This window comes from Argopecten irradians, chromosome 14 (assembly GCF_041381155.1).
Source record: "Argopecten irradians isolate NY chromosome 14, Ai_NY, whole genome shotgun sequence".
In the NCBI taxonomy this organism is placed as follows: domain Eukaryota; kingdom Metazoa; phylum Mollusca; class Bivalvia; order Pectinida; family Pectinidae; genus Argopecten; species Argopecten irradians.
The window spans coordinates 10,515,749-10,531,493 of NC_091147.1; the positions used below are offsets into that span (position 1 = coordinate 10,515,749).

Below are 15,745 nucleotides of genomic sequence, written 5' to 3' on the forward strand. Positions count from 1 at the left end.
CAATCAAATAAGCTACCTAATCGGCGGCTATCGACACGATCTATTACATTCAACGTTACATTTCGTCACAATAACGTCACAAGCAATGATACTTATTTAAACATCTTGGGACAGTAACTTCTAGTTATTCCCTAGACTTTAATGAACTGAGTGAGTACTATTCTTTTATATTACTCTCTAAATTGAAGAGGAATGCTTACAGATAAAAAAATTATAAGTACAATGTACCATATAAACTAGATTTGATGGTAACCAAAACACGAGGTTTATCACACAGACGATTGTTTTCTTCGCTTCAAATTGATCGAAACGCACGCACGCACGACAGAAAGATATAACGAGCGCTCATAAGAACGACCGAACAAACGAAAGAAAGAACAATGAACAAGAACAAGAATGACAGAGACAATGAAATACTTCTCTCTCTCTCTCTCTATATATATATATGTATATTGAGGTAATGGTTTATTTGATAAGAAGCGATCATTCTGAGCAAAACACCTACTCTAATAAAAAGTAATCATGAATGTGAAGTTGTGAATACCGGTTGTAATCGTTAAGTCAATTATATATGTATATGCGAGATGGCCTTCATTTTTAATGTGATCGGATCGTTACCACAACTCGTAATAATTTTAGAGCAAATACCTTGAATTATAACTTTTATTATGTATACATTTCAATTTTTAGTTCACTGATTAACCGGTCACTCTAGATCTGTCGGAAGATTTCACGAGTATCCAATTAATGAGTTTTGATCGGTTTGAAAACCCTACTTTAAACAGGTTAATTTTGTAGACGATGTTTCAACCATTGAGAGACATCAGCACTATTTATCTAATTTTAAAGCCACTGACAATGAAGTTAGGACAAAACAAATCAAAATCATGATTAATTGTGCCCAATAGATCCGTCATTTTGAATGATATGACTTTTAAATTGGTTACTGTATGTGCCTGAGAGCATGTTCTTTCATACTAAGCCTTCAAATTATTTCTAGCGTATATATCATTTTTGACCTGTTTTTGACCTCGTTTGATCCCGTAGCGAACTCGTAACATTGGAATAATATCTTATAATAATATATAAATTGTTAAAATTTCTTCGAAAGCAAGTCTTTTACGTTTGTGATCTTGACCATTAATATTACCTTACAAAATCGAACATAACTGGTCCAACATTGAGTGTCGTACCTTTTGCCCGTGTTTTCTGAAACCATCGGCTTGATGAGGATCGGTGTACAAATAAATAAGCAATGAGCGTTCAAGTTACGAGAGAAATTATAAATCTTCATAGAAAACGGTTTATGAAATCAGCAACACTATCATCAACTGAACGACAACACAATAAAAAGTATGGAGCACTGGAGAACTGAATGCTTTTAAACATAGGTCATTTTGCAATATTCAAAAACTCCAACCACTTTATATGAAGTTGTGTCTATATCTACGTATATGACATTATACATCCTTACATAAATACTGATAATAACTATACATTTAGAAACGAAATGTTTTTAATGTGATTCCTTCAAGAACTAACAATTATGATGAAAGTTTTTCCCTGCAACTTTTCGACTCTGGGACTCACTTGATCAATCTATCAGGCAAACGTGGTCAAATATACTCAGGCGTTCATACTGTAGGTACAGTAGCTACCTGCTATTTTTCATGGAAGAGAAGAAACAGAAAACATTGTTCGCAAAGCTCATAATAAAATGCATGCAGAAGAAAAAAAATAGGTTTGTATTAAATTAATTAAAATTGATAGACATGTAGTGAAGTTAAATTTGGTCGATCATTGATGACCAGCTAGCTCAATCGATAAACATCCGGCTAGTGTTCAGAGGGTTCAAGATCAGAATATTTCTGTTGATAAAATTTATCTCACCTTTACAATCTTTCTGTGTTTGTTTTTATTACATTAAATACCACTTTCTTCCCAGTCTGACAGGATCAGAATGAAATAGAAAATTAATATTGGTGCTCAACAAGGATTAATATGTGGGCCATTTTCATCTATACTATAAATAATTAATTATTTAAAGGGTATTTAGGCAAAAGACACCTTATAAAAATGTAATAGATCAGCCTGGATGTGTTGAAAAAGTGTACTAAGATTGGTTTGATTAAATTAACTTCGTATTAACGGCCAAGGTCAAGGTCATTCAAGGATGCCCTCCTGTGTAAAATCAAGCCGGAAATGATCGTGACCCGGTCCGGACCATGTGTTCTGATATTAAGTATATTTGACATTCAAGATGGCAACCACGGCCGCCATCTTCAAACACATTTTGAACGTCTTTTGAGACAAAACAAAAATAATATTATTTAATTTATCCAGAATATGCAATGGATATTTGCCAATTACTCTTTTAATTTATGTTATCAAAATGTTCTCTTTGCAATTCTTTTTTGTGTCGATTGATATTATATTTGCACCAGGAGGGAGGAATCAAACCTTGACGATTATTAACACCAGTTCGAAGCGGCCGCGTTATACACGCATGACCGCGGAAACTATAAACATTCTAAATAGTTAGTATTTAACATTTAATGTGTGTTATTTTGTTACTGATAGATGTTAGGAACTTCATTATTTCTACAACGACATATTACAAAGGAAGCTGAACTAAATTGGCCTGTGTTATACAAGATGTAATACTAAATTTTCAAAAATATATTCTGTTTTCATGTGCCACAAATAGAATAATAGTCATAGAACAAGAGAGGATTATTTATGTATATGGAATGTTGTACATGAAATAAATTTGAGTTCTATACAGAATCCAGTATATAAGTGTTCGTTCAGCCAGATGTTGACAATACGTGATTCGAGCACACAAATGTAGTAAATTAGAACCACTACCCAATTCCCTGGTTTAACTGTAACTTAGCCGCGGAGGTATGGTATAAATTACTCTTAAGATTATCTATGCTTTTAGCCTAAGTATGACGCAATGTATTGGTCGATAACATTGTTTGATTGATTAATATCGACACGTACGCCACGGAATGGTCGGTATAAAATGAGCATTCACGGACAATTCAGACCGACTCCTCCTTTCGACATGGAGATCTCAAGTCATTGGCCGCAGATATTGACATATTTATGCCCACTCTTTTTGACCATCGTCTACGTTTCCGGTAAGTTTAATATTTCCTTTTTTAATTTGAGTTTATACAATACTATTGAATTGATTATGTTATAAAATGAAAATTATGTTAATTGTGTTATATCTCTCAGATAACAAATCGCTTTTATTTCAATCGAATTCCATCGAGTTCAAACTACCACAAACGCCATGTGGTCAAAGAATTCTTAATATCGTTATGTCAGAATATGGCGTGGCAAACCGTGGCGGTATTTGTTACGTTTTTAGTAATAATATCATACAGTTTTCAGCTTCGGAAATGTTCCATATGAGAAGACATCCGTCGTCTTTATTACGATTTGAAACTATACCATGTCAGCATTTGATGAAAGGAAAATAATCCTATTTCGGAAACATAGCGTATTTACTTACTATTTTAATCTGTGTAAGTTGATGTGAATAATATTTATCAGTTCCTTGGTATTCCGTAGTTATCATTTGAAGATATGTACTCAATGATGCAATAAGTTTAGTAGAATCTTACAAGGGTCTGTCAGGGGACAAGGGATATCTCAACCCGAGTGAACGATTTTTGCCGCTGGGCAAACCGAGGCTTGCCAAAAAGATCAAATTTTTGATAATCGGTATACATGTCTGGTTAACTTGTCTGGATGAAATTGTATTTGTGGATTTTTGTGCATGGCACTCAAAACATGACCATTTGATGCCTTCATTGTTGGCATGGACACATTAACACTGGCTGCTCCATCGTGTGGGATATATTGTAGTTGTTTTCTTGATCTAACCTAAACATCTTTACAGCAAAGACCACAAATTTAGTTAATATAAATATATGCATACCACGATCTTTTATTAAGATAGCGAATCATGTTCCATATAGAGCATAGTGCCAGGGATTTTTTTCGGGATGCTTATTAATTATTTTTGATATTTTTATCTTGAGATACAATGGCAGCAATGGTGTAGAGTAAGTAGTTTTGTAACAGAAGGAAAATACTAATTCGTCTGCTCTTGCTTTTTATTGAGGGACAATACTATTTGACAGCGGTGGAGAATCTTTAAATTAGCAAAATACTATTACAACTTATATAGCATTACTTGAAGATAAAATTCTGTATAGAATTCTATTTTATCGTTCGTAATCATATATGAAGCCGTGTTGACAAGAATTATTCAAAAGGTACATAGACTAAATTTTTCCACAATCTACAGTTTTGGCGCCAAATTCAAACTTTGATTGAATATTTGCCTACAACTACTATTGAACCTAAGATATCCTGACGACGGAGAGGCAGATTTTGATAAATATTTTTTTTCTAAAAAAATATAAATTATAGATTGTCGAAAGGGTCTATGAAGTGAGTCATTTCTACGCATTCGTGTATTTTTAAGAGTGGAAACGCAATTGAGATCTTTGATAGCTGTATGAACCTACCTATTAAAGATAAAAAAAAAAGTTGTTGTTTGCAACATTTCAGTCAATAACCACGATTTGTAGATATGTGTGTAAAATTGTATTTTGTGAAAAACAGACTCTAAAGTGGGGGTAATTGCGAGTACAATATTTCCAAAACCGCTCGATCAAATTTCTAATAAAAGCCTTATTAAACATGTTCAACCAATCTTTCCGTGGGCTAAGAAGGAGTGTCAATTTGGGCCCTCGAGGTTTTATTGCAATTTTTCAACTACAATATCCCGCCATTTTGAAATAAATTCGAAGAAATCCAGAACTGAAAGTTAATTTTCCATACATGAAAAATTACGTGATATTTTCAACACAAATTCCGTTGTTTGAATCTTTTATAGTAAAACCAGTCAAGTTTTTGATAAAAAAAAATTACCGATGAAATAGAAATTTTGTTGACACCGTGACGTCACGAGTCTTTATGGCATGGGTAACCATGCAATACAGCCTCAGGTGGCCTGAGTGTATTGTCCTAGACCAGCCAGTATTACACGTGTAGGTATGAAAGAAAACACTATGTCGACCTCAGGGAAGATCCATAATTGATAAATATTCACTAAACCATATAAGGTAAGGTAATGTCTCAAATTAAATCACCATTTTATAAATCTTCAGGTCAGAAATATTACATCAACTTGCACCAAACAAACTCATACGAAGGAACCATTGAGATGTCAGATGGACTTTCGTGGTATATTGTAACTTCTCAAGGATGGAACGACAAAAACGCTGCTGTAGCGTGTCGGATGTTGGGATATACAGGGCAAGTCATTTTCATAATTGATTTCTAATGCGATGCCAGCATCCCGTCGAACGTATGGTTATTTACTATGATCCCAGCCAAATGGGAACCTAATATTTCAATGAAATATTTCGTATAGAATATTTGGTCAGGGTTTGATGAATTTTAGGTGATAATTGTGTCACAGTTCTCTGTGAATATCAAATCAATCATACTATAGGCTATATTATCATTTTTTCCAATAAACTCGTTCCAATGTAAGTAACAACATTCTATCAGTTTGTAAGTTTCATAAATAGGTTTCCGTTAGGTTAAGTTCTCGTGTAGAACATTGCTTTAACATATGTTTTATTGATGAATATGTGGCAACAAACAAACAAGACTGAATAAAAACACGTGATCTATGTTTGAAGTACTGTATAGTAGCTAACTTCATTAAATACATGGAGCCACCTAAATTCCTTGAATTTAATACCTCATGAAAATTTTCAAACGAAATGTAACTGATATACAGTATATTAAGTTTCTTTATTTTACAGCATTGTGTTCAAAATGTGATGTCTGACATGATTTATTTGCAGTGATACAGCAAGAGCCTCCTTTGGCTATAGACTCCCAAAGTTGTCTCGTCCTGTTTGGAGTTTCCAGTTTCTTTGTAATGGCAATGAAACTTCTCTGTCAGATTGCGACACAATCAAGCTGCTTACGTCAGAAAACAACTCACCCGTAGGCATTTATTGTCAATTAAGTCAAGGTTAGTAGCAATCAAACACATAACATGATTTTCTGATATGTATTAATAGCACTAGCCCTTTCTAAGAGTGAATTTTAATGTACACATGTAGTTACTTCTGCATTGTTAACGACGCAATTATATTTACCATTCTTCCGGATGGGCTTCATATCAACTGAATGTCCAATCTGGTAACAGTTTATTGTTTAAATAAAGTTAGAAGACGGTGCCATTTAATCACGCCGGAATAAATAGTATAATGTTTCACTCCCTATGGGGGTGAGACAGGAGAATCTCAACCAAGAGATAAGATTCTTAAGTTGTCAAACACAAAGCTTTGCGGAGTGTTTGACAACTTAAAAATCTTATTCCGAGGATTCAGATCCCCTGTCGCACCCCTAAAAGTATGAATGATTCTTTTTTCTTTTATCCTATGCACCACTTTGTATCTCTGTACCTTATAAGGGTGAGAAAAACTGCTAAAATTGCTTATATCCCTGTCCAGGGTAAGAGAAACAGAGATTTTGTTAAGGAAAGGACTGGTTTTAATGTTTTGAAGCTATAATGTATATAAGCTTTGGTAACAACTATGTGAGCATCTGCTAGTACAAAAACCTCGACAAGTTATTGATAAGGTTTTGCACAACTATAACATGTCTATTGGTCTCTTAAAGTCAAAATATATGACAAAAGTTGATACAGATTAAGGTACATTAAGGTGTATTAAATTGAGACATGAGATTTTTTCCCATCGCTGTCTTCCTCATCATAAATTACTACAATCTGTCCTTTTGATAAAGCAAATACTGAACAGTTCAATGTATGTTTAGCTTACTATTAGAATGTCCTGTCGAAATTTTAGGTAACTTTCTGGGATACCTTAAAAATGAAATACATCATTACATGCATACTACCGTTCTTAGATATTTTAAATAATAATTACACTTTGTGATTTATGTCTCTCTAAATGTTGTGATTAAAAAGGCAAATGCTTATGACGAAGATACAAAATGAATATCGAAATATATATCATGAACAGCAAACATGTCAAATATAGAATATTTAGAGTGGAAATACAATTCATTATTCATTACGATATATATATATCGAAAAATAGAACATTTATCATATAACATCCGTGTTTTCCCATTCAATAAAACCATTTTATCCCATAACTATGCATGTTTCATAATGGAAAAGCCATGTGATAAATCCCATTGCAGTTGGTAACCGTTTATGTTTTGTTTACATACTCCGGTGTGTAAACACCTACGGCGCCTCTGATTGGTTTACTCCAAGATCTCTTGATTCCTATTGACTGTCAAGTGCAGGCTGCTTTTCATAGCGAATTATCTTTTGAATAGCATTGTATAATTTATTGTTTAAATAGGTAACTACTTATTCAAAGTAGTAAACAACATAATATTGGCTCTCTATTAAGGCACTATATTTTATGGCGGAAATATATCAATACACATTGTATGGTGGTAAGTTTACCTGAATGTGGACGAGAAACTGGTCACCACAAACACCAAAACAAATGGGTTAACGACGAAAACTGTTCTTAATTTCGATCAAATAATAGAAATCATAAGAAAACTACAGATAGTCAGTCCATACATTTTATAGCATAGTACTTATAAAAATCAAACGTGTTTTGCGAGACGACAACCGTGAATTACTGTTAGGGAGGGGGGGTATTCAAATATAACATTATATTGTGCTTTGAAAACGAAAAAGATAGAAAAACAATAGACTATAGCTAGATTTTGGTTTGTATTGAGTAAGCTGAAGATAATTGTTTAATATAAATATGTTGTATGAATGTTTTTATTTGAGTACATTCTTTGTTTATGATTTGTTTTATGGCAAACAGATATCGCAGATGGTGATTTGTAGAATGTTCACGTAGTAAAGTTGGTTAATATGATAAACATGGGCACAATGTATCATGTAATAATTGAAATTCCATGAATTTACACTGCAAAACACATTTTTTTCAATCATTAACCTTTTAATCGTATTTTATAACACTTACAAGTTCTTGTTCAATATTTCAGTAATAGGCTGTCTTCATTTTGTGTATTTGTTGTGAGCTTTTTTTCTTTATGCATAATATAATTTTCATTAGAAGAGTTTAATGACATATATTTTTATTGTTCAATATTTTTTTAAACATCTAGAAGAACAACAGCATTGCATTGCCTGTAAAAGATCATACGATTAAAATGCATTACCTCTAAGTCAACTCGCCCAACACATTCTGCTAAAATGTTCGATAATTGTTTCATGCTTTTCTCTTACGAAACGGATTTATATGTCCCCCAATTAAAATTTTGAAAACGAAGTATGTTCTCATGGACCTAATTGTTACACTGGTGTCATTATCGTTGAGCGTAATGTTTTTTTAATAAATGTACCATATTCGCCCCAAAAGTTAAAAAACCCACTGAAAACTACGGTTTGAAACAGTGTTTTTCATTACTTTTTCAAATTTTAAATCAGTTTCCAGTATTTTTAAAGCTGTTTTTGCAAGCACTTTATGGCAAAATGCAGTAATTTATATTTGTTGACCATATATTAACATATTGATTTTCATGGAGATTCGGTTTTACGTACAAGTTTTGAGATAAAAAATCCACATTTCCCCTTGTCTGATAATGGTCGATTTTCGATATGTTATTTATGTCATATAATAGTTACTGAAAACACTTGCATTGTTTCTGTTGCAATTACTTCGAGGTTTGGGTATTTTTCGCGTAGGGCGACTAGCTATAGACTACATTTGGAACGGGGCCCATTATCGGCCGCATAAAAACCCTTGGTAAAGTGGTTGTCAACACGGAACATATGTAATTCACATGCACAGGTATGAAATACATAAGACTGATCATATTAAATTACATTCTCATATTATCCTGCCTATTGATAAGACATTGCACACTGTATTAAATCACTCTCCGTGTAAAGGGATTATTTATGGTCCTTCTAATTCTAGAAGCAATACAGATATATGCATGTGGTGATATATATTTTAGCCACGGTATATTTGATAAATGTCAAGAGTTTGTAATACATCAAATGCTCTGATGATTAGAACACCTTTCACTGACGCAACTCGATGTTTAAATTCCTATAAACAAACCAGTTATATAATATCTGGAGAGTATTTTATTTGTTTGAAACAAATAATACATTTCTTTGAGGGTACTAATAGTAGTTTTCCACAATGATACGTCAGTATATAGGGGTATCAATACCCTAAAATATTGAATATAAGACGCGGCCAAGAACGTACATGATTTATAAATCCTTTGACGCGGCATATTTTCTTTGATAGTAAGAGAGTATAGGCTTATTTTCAACGACTGGCTCGTTTTCGAGAGGGCTAAGTTTCGAGAGTATTTTAATTAGCGGTAATCAAATATAGTTTAGGTATTGACGAGGTTTTTATTGATTTCTTTATTTGAGCTAACTCTCTTACATGTACTTTTCCTTTTTCAATTGGGTTGTTATAGTAAAATGTCATTATTATTTTATAACAAGGGCAAAGATAATGCAAACAGCTGAACATATTCTATACTTCATTTAAAATTATTTTCAATTATTATTTGTATATAAAATAACGTATCAGAATTCGTTTTAACACGGAATATCCCATCCCCGTTAGTCAATTTACAGGTGAGATAACAAAGTATTTAGTAGTGTCCCGATGCCTGTACACAAAGGCAAAGAAGTTTCCAATCTCTATATATGTTATAATAGCATATAATGCTGTATATAGTTGCTAGAGTAGGCCATTCTATTGTTGAGAGGATTAATTGTCACTTTATAATGATATCTTAACGTTGCTTTGTTTACAATTTTCACGCAGATTAAAGGTACTAAATCATTAGATTTACATAGATTTCTTAGGGTTTTTGATTTCATAGAAAAGTTATTTTTCCTGAAATTAGAAAGTTTTCAAAATTGCAAATTATTATCTGAAATATTGGCAATATTTATCAACCATATAAGCATCTGATAGGACGAAAACCTCGATATCAATGATCAGTTTGTATCAATATACAAATATAGTTTTGGATTATTTAAGGATTAACTTGAAAAGTTATGGGGAAAATTGTTGTTGATATAGTTTCATAACATTACTGATTATTCAAAATACTCCTGATAATTCCATGCATTAAAGAATATCTTTTCGGAATTTCAAATTCTTTTTGGAGCTCCTTTTAAATCATTATGCCGTTGTTGCCGCCAATCAGAAACGACGCTACAAACGGCGACGCAAGTTTTCCTTTATTGGCTGATGAAGTGATTTTTAAGCCAATGAAAATGCTTGTTACAAGCACAGTTGATTGATATATGCATAATTATATTTTTCAGCCTCTGCAGGAATAAACTACATTGTACAACAGACCAGTACCGGGAAATTGTCTAACACAAATGTTTTAACAATGAATGGAATAATTGATATTCACTCATCCTGCTTTCCGGGAACAGTACCTTTTGTGTATGATCCAAAATATAGTCATTTTTTGTTCATGAGAGACTCGTCGATTTTGGGATGCAAATTTATGAGTCCAGAATACACGATATACAGACTCGGTAAGAGCATTGAATTGACCGATGCTATTATTTGTTTTCATTACCTATATGGTATGGAAATTATTGTTATTTATTTCGACCAATGAAAACCGTGGTTAAAACCCATTCATATTTATGGCATGATAATGTAACAATTACAGTGACAATTTGACGTTTCGATAACTATTATGATATGCATCCTGTAACCTTCACCAGAAAAATATGACCAGGCAGCACTCACTTCGAGAGATTACTCTCCGTGTCTATAAAGCTCGGGTTTTCGCAGTTTACCACATGATAAAAGTCTTTCCTATTATTCCAATAATGCAATATACATTTAAATATGATATGACATTGAATATATGAATTCGTGACACAATGGATATTTCGTAACAAATTGAATGTATGCTTTTTACCCTAAAAACTGACAACGTTTTGAATATGTATACAAATCAAATATAACAATTCCATGATAATAGTAATTGCCCAATCCAATCCGGATATTATTAGATATGTACAATTATTATGAATACAAATGTAGACATGACGCCTCAACGCTGATATAATGCACTCAAGAAAAAGATGAAACATAAGTGGATCATTGTGTCTGATCAGTAACTGATACGGAACATATATAATCTTGTTCTTCGTTTATATATAGTAAAACATCCTAACCTTAATAACATGATGTTAGTCTCCTTTGAAGGAGTAAGTAGTAATATTTACATTTACTTGTAACTTCTACTATATAAACTAACCAAGGCAAATGGAAGGATATGACGGTATAACCGACACCCAAAACGTGATCTTTATGACGTCACTAATGTTGACGTGGTGACGTCAACTGATCACCGTCAAAATGGCTGTTCCATCTTGTGGATTAAATCGTCGTTGATAAACGATTTTCATGGTCTAACTTAAACAATGTTAATGCAGTCTCCTAAAATGAGTTGATAATGTAAATATAAGCATTAAACTATCTTCCTATGGCATTTATGGTCTATATAGATGCCAGAGCTTTGCAGACAATCATCTCTGTTTGATTGTCTGCAAAGCTCTGGCATCTAAATAGACCATAAATGCCATAGGAAGTTAGTTTAATGCTTAAAAATCAACAGCTATCACACGAGCGCATTCTTCGTACAATAGGAATGTATAGCTTGAAGACAAAATCACAGTTACAGAGATCGGTCCGCGAAATATCGTTTATTGCTCACATTGACTCTAAAATGTCAATGCTTTTCAAGAGTAGTTGTGTCCGCACTATGATATAAAATGGCAATTATGGCAGGATATATCCATAAAATGATTCCTTAAATATTCTCTATCGCCGATAAACCCATACTCATCATTTGAACAATAATTAGTGTTTACTCACGTAAATGTATGTCTAATCGACACAAAAATAATATGAAATAATTTGTTTTGCTTTTGTTGGATGCACAATCGATACTTCATTTCATATAGGGAATAGCGCTATGGACGTTATTGGTAATAGTTCAGGCCCCCATCAAATTGGTTATTGAGGCTGCTATTATACCTTATACTGTATTAACAATCTTCGTGTCACCGATTCGAGTAATATTTGAAATAAATGTGATGGGTTTTGCATTATTTACTTTCCCAGAATCACAGATATCAACTCCGAAGTATGATTTTGATTCGGAAGACTCACTTATGTTTTACATCGATACTCAAGGGATTTCAAAACTTAATCCGTATGACAACAACGCAAAGCCAATTTCTGTACTCAATATTACAGGAGGTTCAATTATATTAGCCTTGGACACTTTAAACAAGTAAGTATGTTTGAATTACGAAAGGAGCTAATTTAAAAGTGACAGTTGATCTACTATGTAGAAGTAGAAGAGCAAGGAAGCGATCTTCATTCCACGAATGTGTAAAAGTAAAAGTAAAAAAGAACTATTGTCGTTTACAGAGCGCTTGTAGCGAGAGTATATTGAATACTGATAGAAAACTGGTTGTTTGCAAACGAATATCGCTCTATACATCTGTTATTTTGTATTACTCGAATAAGAAATGCGTCGTTGATTTTTACCTTTATTAATTAGGTCTTTGTTTTTGCAGACAAGTGTACTGGGCGAATCACTTCGACTTTGGGATAAAGCGAGCCACTTATGACGGTTCTCGGATGATTGGTTTCGCAGGCATTTCAAATGGAGCAGTTGTTGGGTTTGCTTTTTCAGGTTTGTTATTTGATTTATCTCGGTGAAAACCGTACATATATCTTAAAATATTGAGTTTAAGATTTTTATTTATGGAGCACAATAAAACTTAGCATGTGTCAATAAAACATGTGTTACCATGATAACAAACTAAATCCTTCTGTTTTGTCGTTTGTATAAACAAAAATTTCGATGAAATTGGTAAATATTTGTATATATATATATTTGGAAAAACAAAACTAAAACAAATCTGCGATCGATCTCTAACGTTTTCCCAGCTGCCGCTGTTCTTCAGGAAATGTTTATTGATGTTGATAAGGCAACATCACAAATAACAAGGATTGATGACGTCATAGTAAACAATGCACTTTTACGTCATAAGATACACATATTAGAAGTCACACTTACAAATTAAACTGAACTATTTAAACCTGGTTTTAATAAAGCTATTAAACTTGATTCTTTTCCTTCTCTTTCAACAACATTCTTAGTTGATTGATAAATAGGGATAATATTAAAAACATCACTTGCACATGTATGAATGTGCTTACTGACATGAAGAAATCTTAAACTGTCTATCTTAATTTGTTGTCTGTGTACAGTAATCCGTTGTCGCAACTCATTACCAGTTTGCCCAATATAGAACTCAGAACATTTAGCACATACAAGTGCATATATAACATTTTTTGATCGACAATTCATGTTTGATTAAATCCTGAAATTGAAATTATTCTTAAAAATAATACTTTCACGTTCTAAAATAATTCTACAAGTGCCACATCTTGGCTTATTACATTTAGACACAAGGGTTCTGTTCTTCCCTTTGAAATTTTGAAGTAGTCCAGGTGCCAACCAGAAAACCCAAAAATATAGTTCGCATAAAATGTTTTTGCTGATTATGTTGCAGTAGGATGTGCTTAATCAGAATCCGAATGATGCCACCTTGGCATCTTTGGGGAATTGAAAATATTCAAGATGGCCGCCATGAACGTTCTCAAAAACGGTATAAGTCAAATAAATTAGAGTTAAATGTAACGTAATTGCAAAAGATAAGTTTTCTTTCTTAAATTTGCAAGATAGATGCATATTCTTTGATAGAAAATAAAATCCGATAAAAACTAATTTTCAGAATCAGTTATTTTACGTCTTTATTTTGTCGAAAAATGAACAATATTACTTATATTGCGCAACGTTAAACATAATAGCATATTTAAGGACGATCATCCGGGAAACAATATTTACTACATCACACAAACTGGTTACGAATGTCCTGCAGGTAGAACATCAGAAGTGTACCTGTGCATGATCGTAAAAGGCGACTAAATTTAGGATATCTTTTTTTATTTTATCCTGGGTTATAGAATAGTAGCCAGAGCTTCCCCACAAGGGCAAGCGCTCAACTGCGCAAAGTGAGGTGATGTCAAGAGAGACATAAAGAAGAAAAAAAGCAATTAGGAACATGGGGAAAGAAAATATCCGAAATTTAGTCGCATTTTAAGATATCATGCAATAGAAGGCAGATGGTACAATTATATTGTACTACCTACAGGCCAAAAAACAACAGTGCGGCGGCGGAAATTACAGCAGCCAAAATTACTGAACAATATAAACTAATGTTAGCATATAGGAAGCATACAAGCATCATATCAATATTCTTTGGACTATGTAATCACTATAAGGTATTGTATTTTGAAATAAATTAGTTACGTACTTCTTTCTCAAACAGCTAGACATACAATTAATACCAATTTCAATGCTAAGTGACTAGTAACTTGTTATAATATGATTTAAATGCCAAGAGAAGTCGTTGATAATGCATTTATGAATTTACTATACTTTCAGAAAAAAAAAGATTTGATATGATCATTTTACCGACATTTTATAAAACTAAGCCCTTTGTTTTAAACACTAGTTTATACTGTTTTGGTAGTAGCAAAACGTTTTAATAATCCCGAATAACAGAAATAAGGACAACTATCTTGTCATATAACCCAATCTTAAACACTTATTCAAATTAATGTTAATTAAGGATTAACCTGAATAGATTTTTATGTTATGAAGATATAACACAAAAATCTGAGTGTACTTTAAATAACCGCGAAGCCGTTTACGACACTCAGGCTTTTGTGTTATATCTCCATAATATAACAAATCTATTCAAATTAATCCTAATAATTCAATTTACTAAAGATAATCTCTTCTATATTAAAAATTCATTTTGGCTTTTGGCTATGAAATCATTACTTCGTCATCTCAGCCAATCAGAAGCATCGTGACAAACGACGACGCCATTGTTTTCATTTATGGGCTGATAAAGTAAATTGTAGGCCAATGAAAATGCTTGTAACAAGCAAAATTGAATTATTTAAGAATAAATTGATACCCACATCCATTTACATACAATAAACACTTGTGTGTATTATGTATTGACATAGATAAAGATCTATTTTCTATCTTCATGATCCTGGCTGTTAATAGGACGTTATAAACTAATACCCCCATCTCAATATGGTAAATGTTATTAAATTGAATGGGATAACAAAACGCCCCCACCCTGTCACATTATACTAACAATGGACAAACCAGTGCTTTCACTCCCTTTATCAAAACGATGTTCAACTCCATTTATTAAATCAAACATTTTTTAAAAAGTTAAAAAAAACCCATAGTAATGCAATCAAACATCCCACAGAAAGATTTTTCATGTTCGTTATATTGGAATGTTGTCATTTTGGACTCCCATATCAAATTAACTAAAACTTGTTTTCTAAGGTTGTTACATTCAAGCTAGTTAATACATGTATAACCAATAAATTACACAAAACCAGAATAAAAATATTTAAAAACATTTTTATCTGGTAACTATTTTGGAAATGAATATATCATTAGTAAGCATTACCCTTTACAGTTGCTACATGTA

The 15,745-nt window shown here is 32.6% G+C and overlaps 1 protein-coding gene across 1 annotated transcript; it reads left to right on the plus strand.

Moving 5' to 3' along the window:
- Nucleotides 1-5,908: 5,908 nt before the first annotated feature.
- On the plus strand, nt 5,909-13,221 carry LOC138307245 (uncharacterized). Its single transcript, XM_069247890.1, has 4 exons — nt 5,909-6,076; nt 10,439-10,660; nt 12,267-12,438; nt 12,728-13,221. The coding sequence occupies exons 2-4, from the start codon at nt 10,510-10,512 to the stop codon at nt 12,870-12,872; spliced, it is 468 nt and encodes a 155-aa protein (XP_069103991.1). The 5' UTR covers nt 5,909-6,076; nt 10,439-10,509; the 3' UTR covers nt 12,873-13,221.
- Nucleotides 13,222-15,745: the final 2,524 nt, after the last annotated feature.

Coding starts and splice junctions, on each gene's coding strand:
- LOC138307245 (XM_069247890.1), top strand. CDS start 10,510: ATGAATGGAATAATTGATATTCACTCATCCTGCTTTCCGGGAACAGTA. Junction 10,661..12,266: donor ATACACGATATACAGACTCG/GTAAGAGCATTG, acceptor TTACTTTCCCAG/AATCACAGATATCAACTCCG. Junction 12,439..12,727: donor GCCTTGGACACTTTAAACAA/GTAAGTATGTTT, acceptor TTGTTTTTGCAG/ACAAGTGTACTGGGCGAATC.